The 16,510-nt window shown below is 43.2% G+C and overlaps 1 protein-coding gene across 7 annotated transcripts in view; it reads right to left on the bottom strand.

Moving 5' to 3' along the window:
- The window catches only part of PTK2 (protein tyrosine kinase 2), a 799,547-nt gene that overhangs the window by 726,452 nt on the left and 56,585 nt on the right, over window positions 1-16,510 (bottom strand). Inside the window, exon 1 of one of the 7 annotated variants that reach the window (XM_085604844.1) lies at window positions 11,587-11,707. The exons of 5 other annotated variants lie outside the window; for them this stretch is intronic. In XM_085604844.1, the coding sequence (XP_085460970.1) occupies window positions 11,587-11,623 (37 nt within the window). In that variant the 5' untranslated portion in view covers window positions 11,624-11,707. Of the gene's footprint in view, window positions 1-11,586; window positions 11,708-16,510 lie in introns of those variants that run through there. One more of the 7 variants, XM_085604837.1, reaches the window with a different exon arrangement.

Here is a 16,510-nt window from a genome sequence, read left to right as displayed (position 1 = left end):
TCATTCTTTAGCTCACTCCACCACCCCAGTTCAGACATGGCCATATGAAAATCAGTCTGAAACAAGCATCCTGGGACCTTTGGTTTTGCTTTGTTCGCCCTAAGTTGGCAGAGTATGCCCAGACGTGGGTCCCTTGCTCACTTTGCAACTGGATTCAAGCTAGCCTGGCTGATGACAGCTGATTAGCTAGAAACCGGTCCTAGTAAGCTTGTTTCCGGTCCAGGGAAGACATGGCTTGGCAGTTCGGGCTGGACTGTTCCCATGAGGCACAGGGTCAGACTGATTTGCATATGGCCATGTCTGAACAGGGGTGGCGGAGTGAGCTAAAGAATGATGATGGATTAAACACAGATCAGTTGACTGAGGGTGAGTGTTTGATTTGCTCAAACGCTCCCGTCCATCATCCCCTTTGGTATCGCTTTGTTCGCCCTAAGTTGGCAGGGTATGCTCAGACGTGGGTCCCTTGCTCACTTTGCCACTGGATTCAAGATAGCCTGGCTGATGAGGGTTATGAACCCAAAACCGGTCCCAGGATGCTGGTTTCTGGTCCAGGGAAGACATGGCTTGGCAGTTCGGGCTGGACTGTTCCCATGAGGCACAGTGTCAGACTGAGTTGCATATGGCCATGTCTGAACTGGGGTGGTGGAGTGAGCTAAAGAATGATGATGGATTAAACCTAGATCAGTTGACTGGGGGTGAGTGTTTGATTTGCTCAAACACTCCGTCCATCATCCCCCTTGGTATCGCTCTGACATATTATAACCTGCTGCTGAGGGCTTTAACAGTTGTTAAAAACTCTCTCTCCAAGTCTGCCAGGACCTATAACAGGATTGAAGGCATTTAACAACCATTACAGCCAAGCCAGAAATGTAAGGTCTATAATGCTATTAGGCCTTTCCACCAACTGAGGCCAAAATATTCCAAGATCAACATGGAGAAACTAAGAAAAGCATTGGAACACTGAAGCAGAAAGCATGCAACCCTGTGCCGCTCCGCTGTCTTCAATGGAGTTCCCGACATTCCAATATTCTAATAAAACCATAGTCAATATACCAGCGAACCAGAGCCTCTGGTGTAATTAAACTAGTTTGTCAAGAACATTCTGGCTGCAGTGAGTCTTGAAATTTCTCTTGGGGATAGACAATCAAATAATTTCTAACACATACTGTCCTGATGAACAATCTGCCAACATGTCCCCAAGAATGGTCCCACGAAGGCCAAGGGCATAGGGGTACAACATCTTCCTGATGCTATTTTGAGGTTACACTTCAAGGAGGGCCGAGGAACGCCGAACTATGCGAGTCCAACTCAGCACATAATGTAGCCCAGGAACAGGCCATCCGACAACTGGTACCCTAAGCAGACGCAGAGTACCTCTTGTCAGCCTATTAATATAAATTGTATTCTCCAACAGATGGACATGGATGATGGTGGGGTTGTCGGTATGCAGTACATACTTCACTGCGGACAAATGGCAAATGAACAGACCAGCATCCACGTGGAACTTATTTTTACATCAATGCTCGTGCTTCTGGTGACCCAAGTACACTTGGACATCTGCGGCAACCAGAACAGCTGCTTTGCAACTAGGCCATCAGCTCCCAATGTGTGTTCTGCACTCTTGACCTCAACTTACCCTAAGAGATTTGGGCTGGTCTGTGGTCACGGTAAAAGCAACAAAACGCAGAAACAGAGCCCTCTTAGGGGACTCTGAGGGGCACTGGCGTAAGAGCAGGGCTAGAGCAGGGCTATGTCTGTGGCTCAATGATGCATACATATGATTATCAAATAACTCCCCACCACCAATCCTATACAAACAAAAACGGAATTAGTAACGACAGGTTGTATGGCAGCCCAGCAAAACATTAGAAAGAAGACATACATACATCCTCCCTAAAATACTACATTTGTCTTTGGGTACCCAGCTTGACATCCTGAATGCAACAGAATTGGGCCAAGATCCAACATCCAGCAAACCTAGATGCTCAATTTGTACCATTATTAGATTTTAATGGTGCTGGTTAACTCATAAACTACTGGTTCCCTTTCACCACACTCCACCAGTTCCAAATTACAGGGGAAGGGGGAGAAAGATCCTCTTATTTTCAGTAAATGCACATGAGAACATAACCGGCTAATCAAGAAACAGAAACCCAGGACGAGTATTAAAGTAAAACGTCAAGGAGCCACCCTCTTTGCAAGCCAATATTGTGAGAAAAAAACCCTCGACTGCAGCCACAAACGAATGGACTAATCTTTTGGTTGATGTAATTACAAAACTGAATTGATCAGTGCTCGAACAACCAATAAATTGCCACAAAGTCTACAGGTGGAGTAAGTTTATGAAGTTACTAGACGCACAAACATTTCTGATTTATTTAAAGTAAGAGCGAATTCTATATTGAGGTTTGTAATTAGTCACAACTATTGCATTAGGTATGGCTGTCTGCACACTGGACACATGCATTCGCTGCAGGGACCGACAGCTTAATATTCCAGCAGAGGCACTCGGCCTTTCATCCTTCCCAATTTATAAAATGAGTACCATTCAGCTGCAAGTTGACAAAATGAGTATCATTCGGTTGGAAAGCAAGCATTTGTTATCTGTCAAATGTCTGGGCGAACTTACATCCAACAAATACCCCTGTTCTGTTTGTTTTATTCTTACTCAAGTTTCATCATGTGATGCAGCAGTAGAGTCAATCAAATGTCTAAGAGGGCTTGGCCATGTCGGAGTCCGCCCCGTTTCAGATGTATACAGGCGTATGACTTATTCTGTCCCAGCCCAGCTGCCATATGAGATACGATTGGCTACCAATTCAGTCATTGGTCCAACATGAGACAATCAAAACCAGCATTCCTGAGGCAAGCCAGTCATGTGACAGGTCATGTGACCAACCCTTACCCATCCCTGCTGGTCTATAACAGGTGACCCCGGCATGAGGCTGGCCATTGCTCCCTCCTGTCAGCCTGCCACTGGTAATGCTGGTGTGTGACTGACTGCTCATCTTTCAGAGAACATGCTGACCGGTGACGACAGTGTGAAAAGCAGCCCCCTATCACGTGTGACATCAGCCGGTTCAGGCTCTTTAAGAAGCAGCACTCTGCCTGCTGGGACTTGTAGTTTGCTTTTTCCATAATAAGTGTGTGCTTCTAACTCTCTATATGTGGCGTGCTGCTTTTCAATACGCTAGAACAGGTTGCAGTTTGCACTTGGCAAGGGGGCATCGATGCTGACGAGTGACTGACAGCTCCCTAGCTACCAATCTTTCAGATCATATTGGCGAACAGGAGTCATACATGCAATAAAATAGAAATTATATTACTACCAACACAAGTTAGAGAAACATTTGTGAAGTAAAGGCTCGGTTTGCTAAAATTATACACAATTTACAACGTTGTATCTCATGTTGTTCCCATGGAGAGATTTGATTTCTTCTCAGCACATATAAACACACATCTAAGCCTTCAGATCTAGATCACGGACAGCTGGCTTTAAAGAAGTTCACGCCTGCAAAATTTATATTTTGAGATTTGGAGTGTGATCCACAAAGCTGGAAAGGCAGGGGGATTCACTCACGCAACACCTGAGAAACATAACACAATTTACACCTTTATCAACATCGACACACAAACTCAAAGACACCTCAACTTTTAAAAAGAGCTCATTGATAAGTCAGCAAAGAAAACTTTATTGAAGATGGTGATTTCAACATTTATTGTGCTTCAACGAATAGAATTCTCAAGCTAACAATGTGCCCTAGACAGTGTAAAAGCATTTTGGGAGAACAACCAAAAACCAAAGATTGCTTGACCTATGGATTAATGGGCTACAAAATACCTTGGAACTGAAATTTGCCCTTGAAGTTGCCCCCATCATAATAACCTTTGGATGTGGATCGAAGCAGTGCTTTAAATGGGCCGGTACTGTCCGGTACGGAGTACCGGCACTTTTTTTTATTTTGAGAGGGAGAGTACCGGCACTTCTCAGAAACAAGCATGTACTCTGGTACAGAGTACCTGCGCTTCTATTTTTCCATTTTATGCACAGGATCGAACCAGCCACAAATCCCAGATTTGCCAGTCTTCTCAGTGACCAACCAAGAATAGCTACCACTCAATTTAGGGTTTGCATGAAATTATTTCATAATAAGGATTTTTCTGAATGCTTAGCGGAAATGTTACTTGAAGCTTATAAAAGTTAAAATACTCCAGTAGTAACATCTAAACAGAGCTTTGAAAAAAGCAGCAAAAACTCCGAATGGAGGGACTGATGTCGTTTGGAACAAGCTTATGACGAAGACCTCAATCACCACCTTCGCTGAGACACCCAAATTTGAATTTAATGTTACATTTCCCCATGAGGCAGAATGCACTGTACTCCACATATAGGCAAAATGCTATGGCGGAGGCGACCGATCAGACATAGCAACAGTGAAGTATCTAAGAATTACAATGGAACGATGAAAAATCATGATGGTTAGAAACAAATGACCTTTAAATTAAGGACATTGGTATATTGCATTTGAGCAAAAAATTTTAAGAAAAACTCTACATCGCAAGATCGAAATTAAAGATGAACCGATTAATGAATTCAGCTCTGTGCCGAGAACTGAATTTGTGGTTATAGTCTTGACCTCGGCAGTCTCAAATAATATGGCTGGGGAAGAGACGGACTCCTTTCTGAAAGGCTGTTACAAAGGATAAGCCCCTGGACCAGGTAACTTTCTGCCTAAGTTCTATATAACATTTGAAAGTACATATATTGCCTAGAAGTCCTCGTTATACTCCTCTTTCCATCTGTCCAGTAAACCTGAAGGTCACTTTGCTTAAGTCTTCAATACTCCCAGTAGACAAGATGCCTCCCTAATTGCAAATAATTACCATTCGATCTCTCGGTCAAGGCCGACTGCAATATCTTCTCCAAGATCCTTGCCTATGAAAATGCCTACCCCTTCCAATCAAACCTGAACACTTGGTTTTTGGCAAGGACATGCTAGCTTCTAAAATTACTGCGTTATTCACCAATATCCATCATTGCCTAGCTCGAGAATTCAACCGAAGACTGGTGCGCCATGTCCTTAACTGCTGAAAAGAAACTGGAGAGGCTAGAAGCATAGAGTATGGCTCTACGGGAATTGAGTATGGGAATGGCAGAGTTTCTCTTGTTTAATTTCTGTGGTCAAAAATCTAGATCAAGTTGTTGTTGTATATTTTTATTTGGCATATATAGCCATAAAAAGTGCCACATTACAAACAATTAAAAATGTAAATTGTACAAACACTGTGACCATAAGAACAATATAAAACACAGTAAAAACCTGATAAAATATTCAATGGGAACTCAACCCACCTATAAGGAACACTTAATTCATCACCAAAATGGACACTTATGCATTATCTATACATTTATACATCCGTACAGATTTCTGAGAAACAGGGATCATCCACAAGTCATGGGTACAATCGAGTTACTACCACGTGCTTGTTTCAAACTATATTTCCATTTCCTTCAACGACTCCTGTATTGCAGTTAGATCAAATTGAGATCTCAAAAGAAAATCCTCACTATTTATCAATGGTTTCTTCCACTCACTTTGAAAGATTACAACATAGGTCTACACTAGCCATCAATTCCCCTTTACATTTCTGGCCCAGGGATCTGGTTCTGAATCATATGTTCCACTACAAAAGCCATCCACTACACAGTCAAAGTTCTCCACTCCACATAGTGCACTTTGGTCCTCAGAAAGACAGCAACCCAGGTCTTAATCAAGACACAAATACTGTTGTTTTATTTGTTAGCAGTGGTTCGTGGGACCAGCATGTCCTAAACACAAGCTGAAACTGAGCAGAATAAGTGAGGGAGTGTTTAGATTCTCTCACAAGGTTGGTAGCCGCCCACTGAAGGCAATACTATCTTTGGGGGAGGCCTGTGGGGTAATACACAGAGTCAACCCCTGCAGACGAAAGATTCCTGGTTTCTCTGTCTATTGCGCGCTCCTAGATCAGTGTCATCCTTTATATTACACAAGTAGGCTAGGTTGCATTTCCTAGAGGATATATTAGCCTCAAAACCCCTTTTAGTTTGGCAGACTATTTGGGCAAAAGAACTACCAAATTTCACCAAGTCTATTATATCGGACTGCACAGCCCTCGTCCATGCCTTGAAAATATCCTGGTTGTTTTAGATCAATGATCTGTTTAAATTACTGTTTGTTGTATCGATCTCGACTAACCCCATTGGCAGTTCCTCCTTAGAGAAAAGTGCAGTGAAAAATGCCCTTTTTAATCACAGAAAGGAGCTCATAATACTCGAAGAATTCAATAAGCACGCTGTGGCTACCAATATTTCATATGGTCTGTCTGAGGGATGTCAACACTCAGCATCGCTTTGTGTTAATTTGACTAAGACTTGGCATAGTCCATCATCTTGTGCCTTCCCTGAAATGAAAAAGCACCAACCTGTCTTAACACCATGTCCTTGCGATGAGGCGACAGTTCAAAGCACATGGCACTTTATCTTATTTTGTGGTTTTTTTAAGGGCTGAAGGAAATACTATTTGAAACCACTCGAGGGCAATGTCGGAGATCAAAGAGATGCTCTAAGGCTTATATTTGCACTAGAGAAACTCTGGTTTGTGTTAGGACCGCACTTTATAAATGAGGGGCTATACATTTTAGAAGAAGCATTATACTGTAACGTATTTTATGTGGGGGGGAGCTAAGATGGTTTTATTTTAGTCTTACTACTGTTGAGTATGTATGGATTACTGACAATGCACGCACTCTATATCCGTGACGTATGTACACTATGTATGATATTGTATTAGCATGTTTTTTCAATATGTGGGCAGTTTAAGGTTTTACTATCGTTTCAATATCGCTAACGGATTTATTGACAATCATAGATGTATGTACTTTTATGGCCTGTTGCTTCTGGGCCGAATAAAGACTCAACTGACTGACATACAGAAATACTGTACATTGGTCAACTCCATTAACAATATCATCCAACCTGATTCCAAAATGAACCTTGAAGCTCTTGTGATCTAAACACTAGACTATCATACATCAGCTCACAACTCCCTACTTTATGATCTCTTATGCTTCAGAGGACGAACAGTGATGTGGAAGAACCAGACACTCCAACCTAGCCACGAAGGTGAACATTCCCTGTCATGGAAACTGACTTGAGGATGCTCCTCACTGGAACAATGCAACCTACATCAAATATAACAATGCAACCTAAATCAAATGTAGTTTAACCATGCAACCTAAATCAAATATAATTTAGCAATGCAACCTACATCAAATATAGTTTAGCAATGCAACCTAAATTATATATAGTTTAGCAATGCAACCTAAATCAAATATAGTTTAGCAATGCAACCTAAATCAAATATAGTTTAACAATGCAACCTAAATCAAATATAGTTTAGCAATGCAACCTAAATCAAATCTAGTTTAGCAATGCCACCTAAATCAAATATAGTTTAGCAATGCCACCTAAATCAAATATAGTTTAGCAATGCAACCTAAATCAAATATAATTTAACAATGCAACCTAAATCAAATATAGTTTAGCAATGCAACCTAAATCAAATATAGTTTAGCAATGCAACCTAAATCAAATATAGTTTACCAATGCAACCTAAATCAAATATAGTTTAGCAATACCACCTACATCAAATATAGTTTAGCAATGCAACCTAAATCAAATAGTTTAACAATGCAACCTAAATCAAATATAGTTTAGCAATGCAACCTAAATCAAATATAGTTTAGCAATGCAACCTAAATCAAATATAGTTTAGCAATGCAACCTAAATCAAATATAGTTTAGCAATGCAACCTAAATCAAATATAGTTTAACAATGCAACCTAAATCAAATATAGTTTAACAATGCAACCTAAATCCAATATAATTTAATCACCACCATAGGGATTTTTGCATGTCACTTCAAGACCTGGAGCCCTCCACCAGAGAGTAGACATCTCGACTGGGGAGCTCTCCAAGCCCCTTTAAAGTTTCACCATTCTATGCAAAACCCACTCCCCTGATCCTATCCACACACTGCTTAACCCCTTCATTTCCTGCCTTTTTTACTGCTTGCCGCTTTTCAGTTGATTGCTCTTACCTTTCCCCTGACATTTACCTTACTCACTAAATTAGAATTTGAGAAGCTCACCCGCTCTCTTTCTAGATTTCAGTTTCATTCTTTCTGGATGTACGCTTTGATATAACCTTTAAGCCCCTGGTCACTATTTTGTCCCTCATTACATTGCACGTCTCTTGTTGTTATTGTTACTATTCCCCAAAATTCAATTTAAAAAAAACAATATAAAACGTGGTCAAACCTGGCTGTTAATAGGGGTTCAGTGCAATAACGGGGCACGACGCTACATAAGACTTGAACTCAAGGGCTGCTGCATGAAATCAAACCGCTTGAATGTGTTTGTAAATGAGATACTTTATCTTAGCAACTATGAATTTTTTGCTCACATGAGAGTTGCTTTAAACTTAATAGAAGTTATCTAGGTATTGCCTTGGTCAAATTTAGACAACAGTGTACGCAAGAAGGTTATTATTGGCCAAGTTGAGAAAACATGTCTACTATGGAAAACCTATACAAGAATGAAACGTTGGACAAGATTCCTGATTTGTCCCGCTATGTCTTGCTCTGTGAAATTGCAGCACAGTGCATATCCCTCGTCCACTGTTCCATGCGCTGCCATCAAAACATAGATTCAAATACTATGTTAGTGGAATTCACAAGCCCAGAGCGGTGAAGTTCCAGTTCCTCGTAGGATGAGAGTTGATTCAACTCCCTATGTGCAAGTTGTAGCTTGAAGAGGATTTTCAAGTTTTACTCTGACATCCATGCAGATTTTTTGACTCTGTTCTGGCGAACCACCAAGAGCTGCAAAAAAGCTGGCTAGCAGACAACAATTTCTTAACCACTTTATAAAGCATGGAGGCAATATTTAAGCAGCCGTTGCAATGTAGAGAAGTGTGGCTCAATGATTAGAGCGGCAGACCCTGATGCAGAGGTCTAGCCCGGGACCAGGGTTCAATTCCCCGCCTCGGCGGGTCTTGGGCTCAAAAATTCCACGGGCCTGAAAATTCTCGCCTCGGTGCCTATTCCAATCATGGAGTCCCACTCTGCAACTCTGGGCAATGGCTTGCTTAATCTCCACAACGGCCCCCACAAAGCTAAGGATGCCTGGCCTCCACCTTGGGGGTGCCCAGGAGTGGACGCCTCACAGGGAAAGCCAGGATGGGTTCCACAGCGGTATTCGTACAAGCGCCTTGAGACCCTTGCGGGTGAGTAGTGCGCTATACAAGTATCAAATTTTTTACATTTAATGTAGGCCTGGAGAAAGCCCCATCTAGCCTCTTACCTACTAGCATGCAACTCCGGTTGCATTTCACAACATGAGAAATAATCAGCTTATAATTTAAGTACTGCATATGCGCTGGTCAGAAATGGCAGCCTCTGTAACTGCACATATCACTGAACGTCTTGTAAAAATTAAAGGCTTAACAAATATGAAAACATGTATTGGATTTCATTAGCAAGCAACAACAGAACATCAAATTCTACCTTTAATCAGAGGGAGGCAAGTGACACTAGGCGAGAGAAGTTTGCAGAAACTGCATCTGCTGAACAATGTTTTATCCTTGGTGTTGTTCTAAGCACAACTTCCACCAGTGCGAGTCTGGTGGCTGAGTGGACTAATGCATCCACTGCAGGGGGCCTGTGCTCCACCTCATGGTCACAGGTTCAAATCCTGGCAGGTCCCCTCAGCCTTTCATCCTTCTGAGGTCGATAAAATGAGTACCATTGAGTTGGGTAACAATAAACATCTGTTATTCAGCGTCAAGATACCCTTGGGTGAACATGCACTTTACAAATACACATGTTATGTTTTCTGCAATAAAAGTTCCCCGTCTGCAAGCCGGTGTTAAAATGAGAACTTTGAGTAAGGTTATAGATTGTGTGACAGATGCAGATTGCTTGAATGAGGGCTTTATGATGGATGCTGGTTACAAACTGAGGCAATGATAACACTTGCCTGAACGGGGATGGCATGATCGATGTGGGTTACAGATATATTGTGATGGATGCCAATTACCTGAATGGAGATTATGTGATGGACGTTTGTTTGGGATTGCATGATGGATGTTGGTTACCTGAATAGAGATGACCTGATGGAGGCTGGTTATGGATCGCGTTGCTGGTTATCCAAATGATGAACGCATGGCATGATGAGCGCATGATGGACGGTGATTGTCTGAATGGGGATTGTGTAAAAGGTGATAGCTGCCCAAATTTTACGAATATATGTGATGGTTACTGATTGCCAAAATGGAGATACCATGACAAATACTGGTTGCCAACATGGGGTTACCATGACGAATATTACCATGACGAATACTGGTTGCCAACATGGGGATACCATGACTATGCTGGTTGCCCAAATTGGGTTATCATGACTGATGCTGGTTGTCCAAATGGGGATATCATGACGGATGCTGGTTGCCCAAATGGGGATTGTGTGACGGACGATGGTTGCTTATTTGGGGGATTGCATGACAGATGCCTGTTGCCGAACTGGGGATTGCTTGTGGTGGTGAAAGCTTCCCGAATCAACTTCAGGAGAAGAGTTACTGCAGCCCCTCACCTTCAAGAAAGCTGTGGTTAGAAAAAAAAATGCCTCACTGTAAATCATTCCGCGTGAAGGTATTTTAGTGCCAGGTGTGACTGCGTCTCCAGGTCGTAATGGTCTTAAGTGCTCCTTAGGATAAGTCTATTTTCTTCATAATTGCTTTTAAAGTCGCTAAGAAGCCCAGGCTGAAAATGGAAGGTATTTGTCCCATGCAGAAACCAGCACGCGGTTGTCACTAGGATAAAAATGAGACGCACCGTGCCCAGCCTCCCCGATAATTACAAAACTGATATTAAAACACAGAGAAAAAGCAACAACAGAAAAAAAAAATATTTAACGATCATGAAAAGCAAAGACAAGAGATAATTTTGACAATGCCCCTCCAGCAACGCGGATGTTTTTGCACCAAGGTTGTGGTGATCAGTGGGCGGGGGAGTTTACATCCGTTATCTAAATTAAAGAAGCATTTTTTTTTTATTATTTTCGCTCTACAAGTGTGACTAGCTTACAAAGATCGACCTCATTACTAAACTTAAATGAAGACATTCAGCATGCTGGTTCGGGCAGAAGGTTTGCACAGAGTCCATGTAAAGATGCGCCCAGAGGCCACATCAATGGCAATACAGAGCTATGCAATTGTGGCTAACATAGCACAACATTCAACAAAATCTCAAGTGCAAGGGGAAGCTAAAACAAACAAACCCCAAGCAACCATGGAGGGCTCGCAGAGGGCGTGCCCGGCCATGGCGTCTAGTTACCACAGGCTATTAATGGACATCTATTTTAAATCCTCTTCACGTTCTGCACTGATCTGCTTGAACCAGGTGGCGCACGTGCCCGCGCTCTCAGCGAGTGTCCCCACACACAGGGGTGCTTCTCCCACGCACCCCCACACTCAACGCGCCTACTCACCGACGCTGGCGCAGTTTAAAAACCCCAGCACCTGCATGGTCCGTCAGGCGCCCGTGTCCGAGCCCAGCTCCTCGCGCCGAAGACTTCCGGCTTCTCGGCTCTTCTGGCGCACACCAGCGCGCGGGCGAAGCTCCCTCTCACCGGGCAAATCAAAACACGCCCGGACGCGGAAAAATGTAACGCAACCGAGGTGATAAGGAGGTAACTGTGATGCGCACTCGGAGAGCCCCGAGTGACGGAGGAAGCGGCCGAGGCATTAATTACGGGGTATTTAATCCTCCTCGCTGCACTAAAGAGCTCCTGTGCGGTGGGTGTCGTGTTTCCCCGGAACCACAGGCAAAACAAACTCGAGGCAACCTCGAAAGAGGCGCATCTGAATGTTTGAAGGAAGCAGCAGGCCAGGATAGCACAGCAAGGGGGCTGGTCTGCTGCTTAAAATATTTAATGTCTTTTGACCTGAACTGTGGGTTCAAGTGAGTGCTTGAAATAGAAGTGTAATAGTGTCAGTACTCACTATCCGAGAGTGCTGAGAGGTGCAGGTATTCTTCTAGTAAATGTAAACTCTCCCTTTCAGACTAAAAAGTGCGTGCCCATTTAAAGCACGGGTTCGTGTGACCCTAAAGATTGGACCAAATAGGGGTCATATGGGAATGTGCAATGTTTGTAACATATATATAGATTTCACTCCTTCACAGTGATGACTTCTTCAGCGTCTGCACAGGTGTGTTTACTTAAGTAAGGTATAATAATTCAGATCGGCGACATATTTACTAGTCTCTAGCAATGCCTTGAAGTTTCAGGCGCTAATTTTAACGCACGAGAAGGCGCAGTCTACATCGCACAGTTGTGATGGTTTAAAATATCAAACCACATCCTCAAAAGAAAGTCATGTTCTTGAAATGCTATTTTTTCCAGGCTAGGCTTCAAAAGAAGATGCAGAAGGAGTGTAAGGTTTCAGAGACCGAGCCCTCCGCTGACTGCCAGTGCTCATATGTATCCTCTTCAAGGCACTATGCGTTGCACGCCAGGCTGCTGATGACAGAAGGCCAGCTTTTCTGCAATCCAGGCTTCTGTACATGCCATAAAGAAGCAACCTCAGATTCAGAACATCCACTGATTTTAGCCAACTTTAGGAATTGAAACCTTGGTGGAGCTCTGATTTCAGTACAGACCAGGAAGGTCTGGAATTCACCCCCTTTCCAAACCACCTCGAATTCTGAAGCACCTAAAAGACTTCGTTTTTCCAGGATCACATGACATACTACACACCGAGCACCCAACCTGGGAGCAAACTCAACCAGATGGCCCCATGTCCATGCCACCCCTAAGGATTCAATAACTCTCCCTTGTGGTGGGGACATGTGCGCTCTCTGCAATCCATTATCTAGAGGCCTACTCGGGGGTAATTATTCTCTATCAATATTACACTTTTCGGAATCGCTGTCCGGCTGAAGCGGTGTGCCAAGACTTAAGGAACCATTTGTGTGCCATACAGGACACCTCTGGAATGATACTTACGACACACAAGAACATATACTCTACAAATCATGCACACCCAGACCTGGTGTTCCAGACAAGATCATTACTGTGCTTCGGGGCCACACCAAAGGTTGTAAACCGCAACAGCAAAGCTAAATGCAAAGCAATGCAAACCTATATGAATATGCCCGCCTAGCTATACCCAGTTCACTTCTAATACAAGGCAGAACTCTCATAAAAAAAAAATGACAGCCGATGCATCACAGACAGATTTACAAACAATACGATGCTTCTATAATCTAAGGAGCACCATGCCATGCCTGATGAAATTACCTTCCACAAAACTTAATAGGTTAAAAAGAGGATTTTCAGTGGGCCATGCTGGCAATCACAATACAATCGTTTCTATAGGTAGAAAATAGTTTGATCCAGGATCATACTGGTGATGCTGCAAGAGGTTGGCGTGCAAAGCCAATAATTCTAGCTTCCACATCCAATTTTCCAACCTCGCTTTCTGTCGTCTTCTTCCTCCTGTTGATTTGGTTTCTTTCAAGGGTGTTTTAGCAATTCCACGTCTTCTATCCCTCTCAACGCCGTGCTTTACCTTTCATCTTGCAGCATGGTTGTTTTTACTCCCTGATGTACTCTGCATCTTCTTCACCCACCTCACACTCCCTTCCTCCCTATTCCTCCTCTCACTCCATGCTCGCACCATCTCTTGATCCTCCTTGCAGAGCTGGTTATGTATTACAATCCTGCTTAGAAAAAAATAAGTCTATCTACCCTATTTAACATTATTTTATCTTGCGATTCCAGAATTTTGAGGAGTTGCGGTAAGTTGAGCTTTTAGTTTATTTAAATGTTTTGAGGTACGCTTGACTCCATACCAGATCAATGTACCTTCCAATGATGTTGGCTATTCATCAACGTTACTTTTTTCCAAGATGACTATGGCAATTGGACCTTCTATATGCAGATTTTTAGGTCATTTTAAAAGTAAATAACAAGTAAGACCGAGTGATTTGAAGTGGCTAATTTAGGCTCTAATTGGTTTAGCAAGTAGAAATGGGACGATTTGGGGTGCATTTAGATTTATTTGCTGATGAAATGGGGTCCTGTATTTTCGTTCCTTGCTAGGTCCCTTTCACACGCTTCCTTCAGTTTCATCCTGCATTGAAAAATTGTTTCCAACACTAACCAATGTTTAGTGGGGAGATCACAGCTTAGACTGTGAGCAAATTAAATTAGACATCTTACAAGGACCGACCTCATAAAAATCCAGGCAAATGAAAAAAATGTCACTGGAGTCGAGACAACACCTCTAAGCACGAGAGAAGAGGAGGCTATAGGTGCTGGCCTCAAGAAGTTCAAGGGGGAAACTGAAAACATAGTAAAAGGAGAAAATGCATAAAGTCTATGGCATTCTGGAAAGAGGGAATGAAACATAACCTGGGTAGATGCCTGCTTTTTGATTCAATATTCCAAAGGGAGTCACTCAAGTGTGGCAGTCCACTGGCACCAGTAGGCTTGAGAAGTTAGCACTACATTAGGTGTGGCACGGAAAGCCACAACGACTCATAAACAGTGTTGCAGCGAGTACGCATGCTTTCATTTAGCAGCAAGAAACACATTCACATCTCTTTGGGCCTGTCAGCTGCAATCTTTCACAATATTACTATATCTATCTTGACACCATAAAACCCACCCACACTTCTGGACCAAGTTCTTCAGGGAGCCAGGAAGAACACACCCACAAATCTGTCACTGTCAAATAACTATGCGTCCAGGAATCCAGGAATGCCGCGCCCAGAGGCCTTTGCCAGGGGTCCACTTTGACAGGCAAGAAGTGTAGTGAAGAGCTATGTAATGATGGACAGGTTCGCAGCAACCCGTCATGCTTCAAACTCGATTTAGCCAACTTAAAAACAAACATTGCGAGTACAGTCAACTGCACAGAAAAAAAATGGCAAGAACAAATAATAGGAAACGATTGCAAACATTATGGTGACTTTTAAACCCTGGACTGTTTTTGCAGATGCTGGCCAGCGTGGCAGTACCTTGGCGACTGAAGTGTTTGAGAAAACTGGAAAAACCATTAGCTTCCTAGAAACTATGTAGGGTCTCGCTTTCATCACTGGCTAGGATTTGACCACTCAAGCATATAAGAAAACTGTTAGGTCTGTTAGATTTTACTTTCTGTTTGACCTATTCGGAACTGAAAACATTCTCTTTTTACGCTGTTTCTTACTCAGTCCTTGCCTGTGACATGCCGGCAACTCCTATGCAGGGCACAAGACTCCCACGGTATGGCCTGCCTTGTGTTTTTCGATTTTTTTGTCAATAAATGGTATGTCGAGGGGCGTCGAAAACTGGAAAAAAAGTCCTTTCCTCGTGAGGTCTTGAGAAGAGCGTTGTACCACAGTCGTGCCTAACACACAGCCTTGTGAGAGTGCAGAATGCAGGCTTCTAGGCGCTAAAACACCATCTTCTCCTGGATCTTTTATTTCACCCTCTTTTGACCTACAGCTGGTATATTGGGCGCGACTTCTTAACACCTCCGTACTGTGAATCAGAACTAGGTGGCACGTATGTGTGTGTGTGTATGTATGTATGTAAGGACCATTATGCAGCACAATGGTGAGGCAACGGAGCGCTCTTCAAAAAGGGATGAAAGCAAGTTAGTGCAGGCAAGGTAAGCTTACAAGCGAAGAGGGGACTAAGTGAGAGGATCTTATAGTTGAGTGGGTCCTTTTCCTTGCAAGATGCAGGGGTTTTGTCTTTTTTAGGATGGTTTGTCCTTGAAGTAGAAGGTTCAGAGCTTCTTCTTGCAGCGGTGGAATGAGGGCACATGACGAGCGGAGTCCCTAACCCATGGGGTGCGGCTTCATTAAGTCCATGATGACTATTTGTGGAACACAACCTTCTCCCAGCAAAGTGCTCTTGGCTTTGAAGAACACAAATCGCAAGGAAGCAATCACAAGTTGTAAGATCAAAAAGCCACGTTTTGACCTTTCGACAGTAGGATAACACCTTGTAATCTTCCTTAAGTGGAAGGGAGAGGAGACTCCAGATTCTGGAGCCCTGCACCTGGGATGAACTGTTCCCAATTCTAGCCAATCTAAACGATGGAACAACATAAAACATTTAGAGCAGAGGTTTAGAAATGAGGAAGAGGTTTAAGTGTCATCTTGTGAAGTCATCCCTTTTTAGGTCTCGCCTGCGAATTCAGCGCATGCGCTGCTTCGCCTCGGCGAGATCTATTGTCGTTGCTTCTGTGTCCGGGGCCTGTGGAAGCGGGGTTGGTGGCAACCCTGTCGGCATTAGGCCCCGCCCACCCTGCCTGCATATCGGTATTCGCTGTGGCACATGCTGGGTTTCCCTCGCTTTCTCCGCGAATGGCGCGTAACGTGCTTGTTCTTTCATCCCCACGAGAACATTGAGAAAG

This window comes from Triturus cristatus, chromosome 5_1 (assembly GCF_964204655.1).
Source record: "Triturus cristatus chromosome 5_1, aTriCri1.1, whole genome shotgun sequence".
Lineage (NCBI taxonomy): Eukaryota > Metazoa > Chordata > Amphibia > Caudata > Salamandridae > Triturus > Triturus cristatus.
This window is presented reverse-complemented; position numbering and strand designations above follow the sequence as displayed.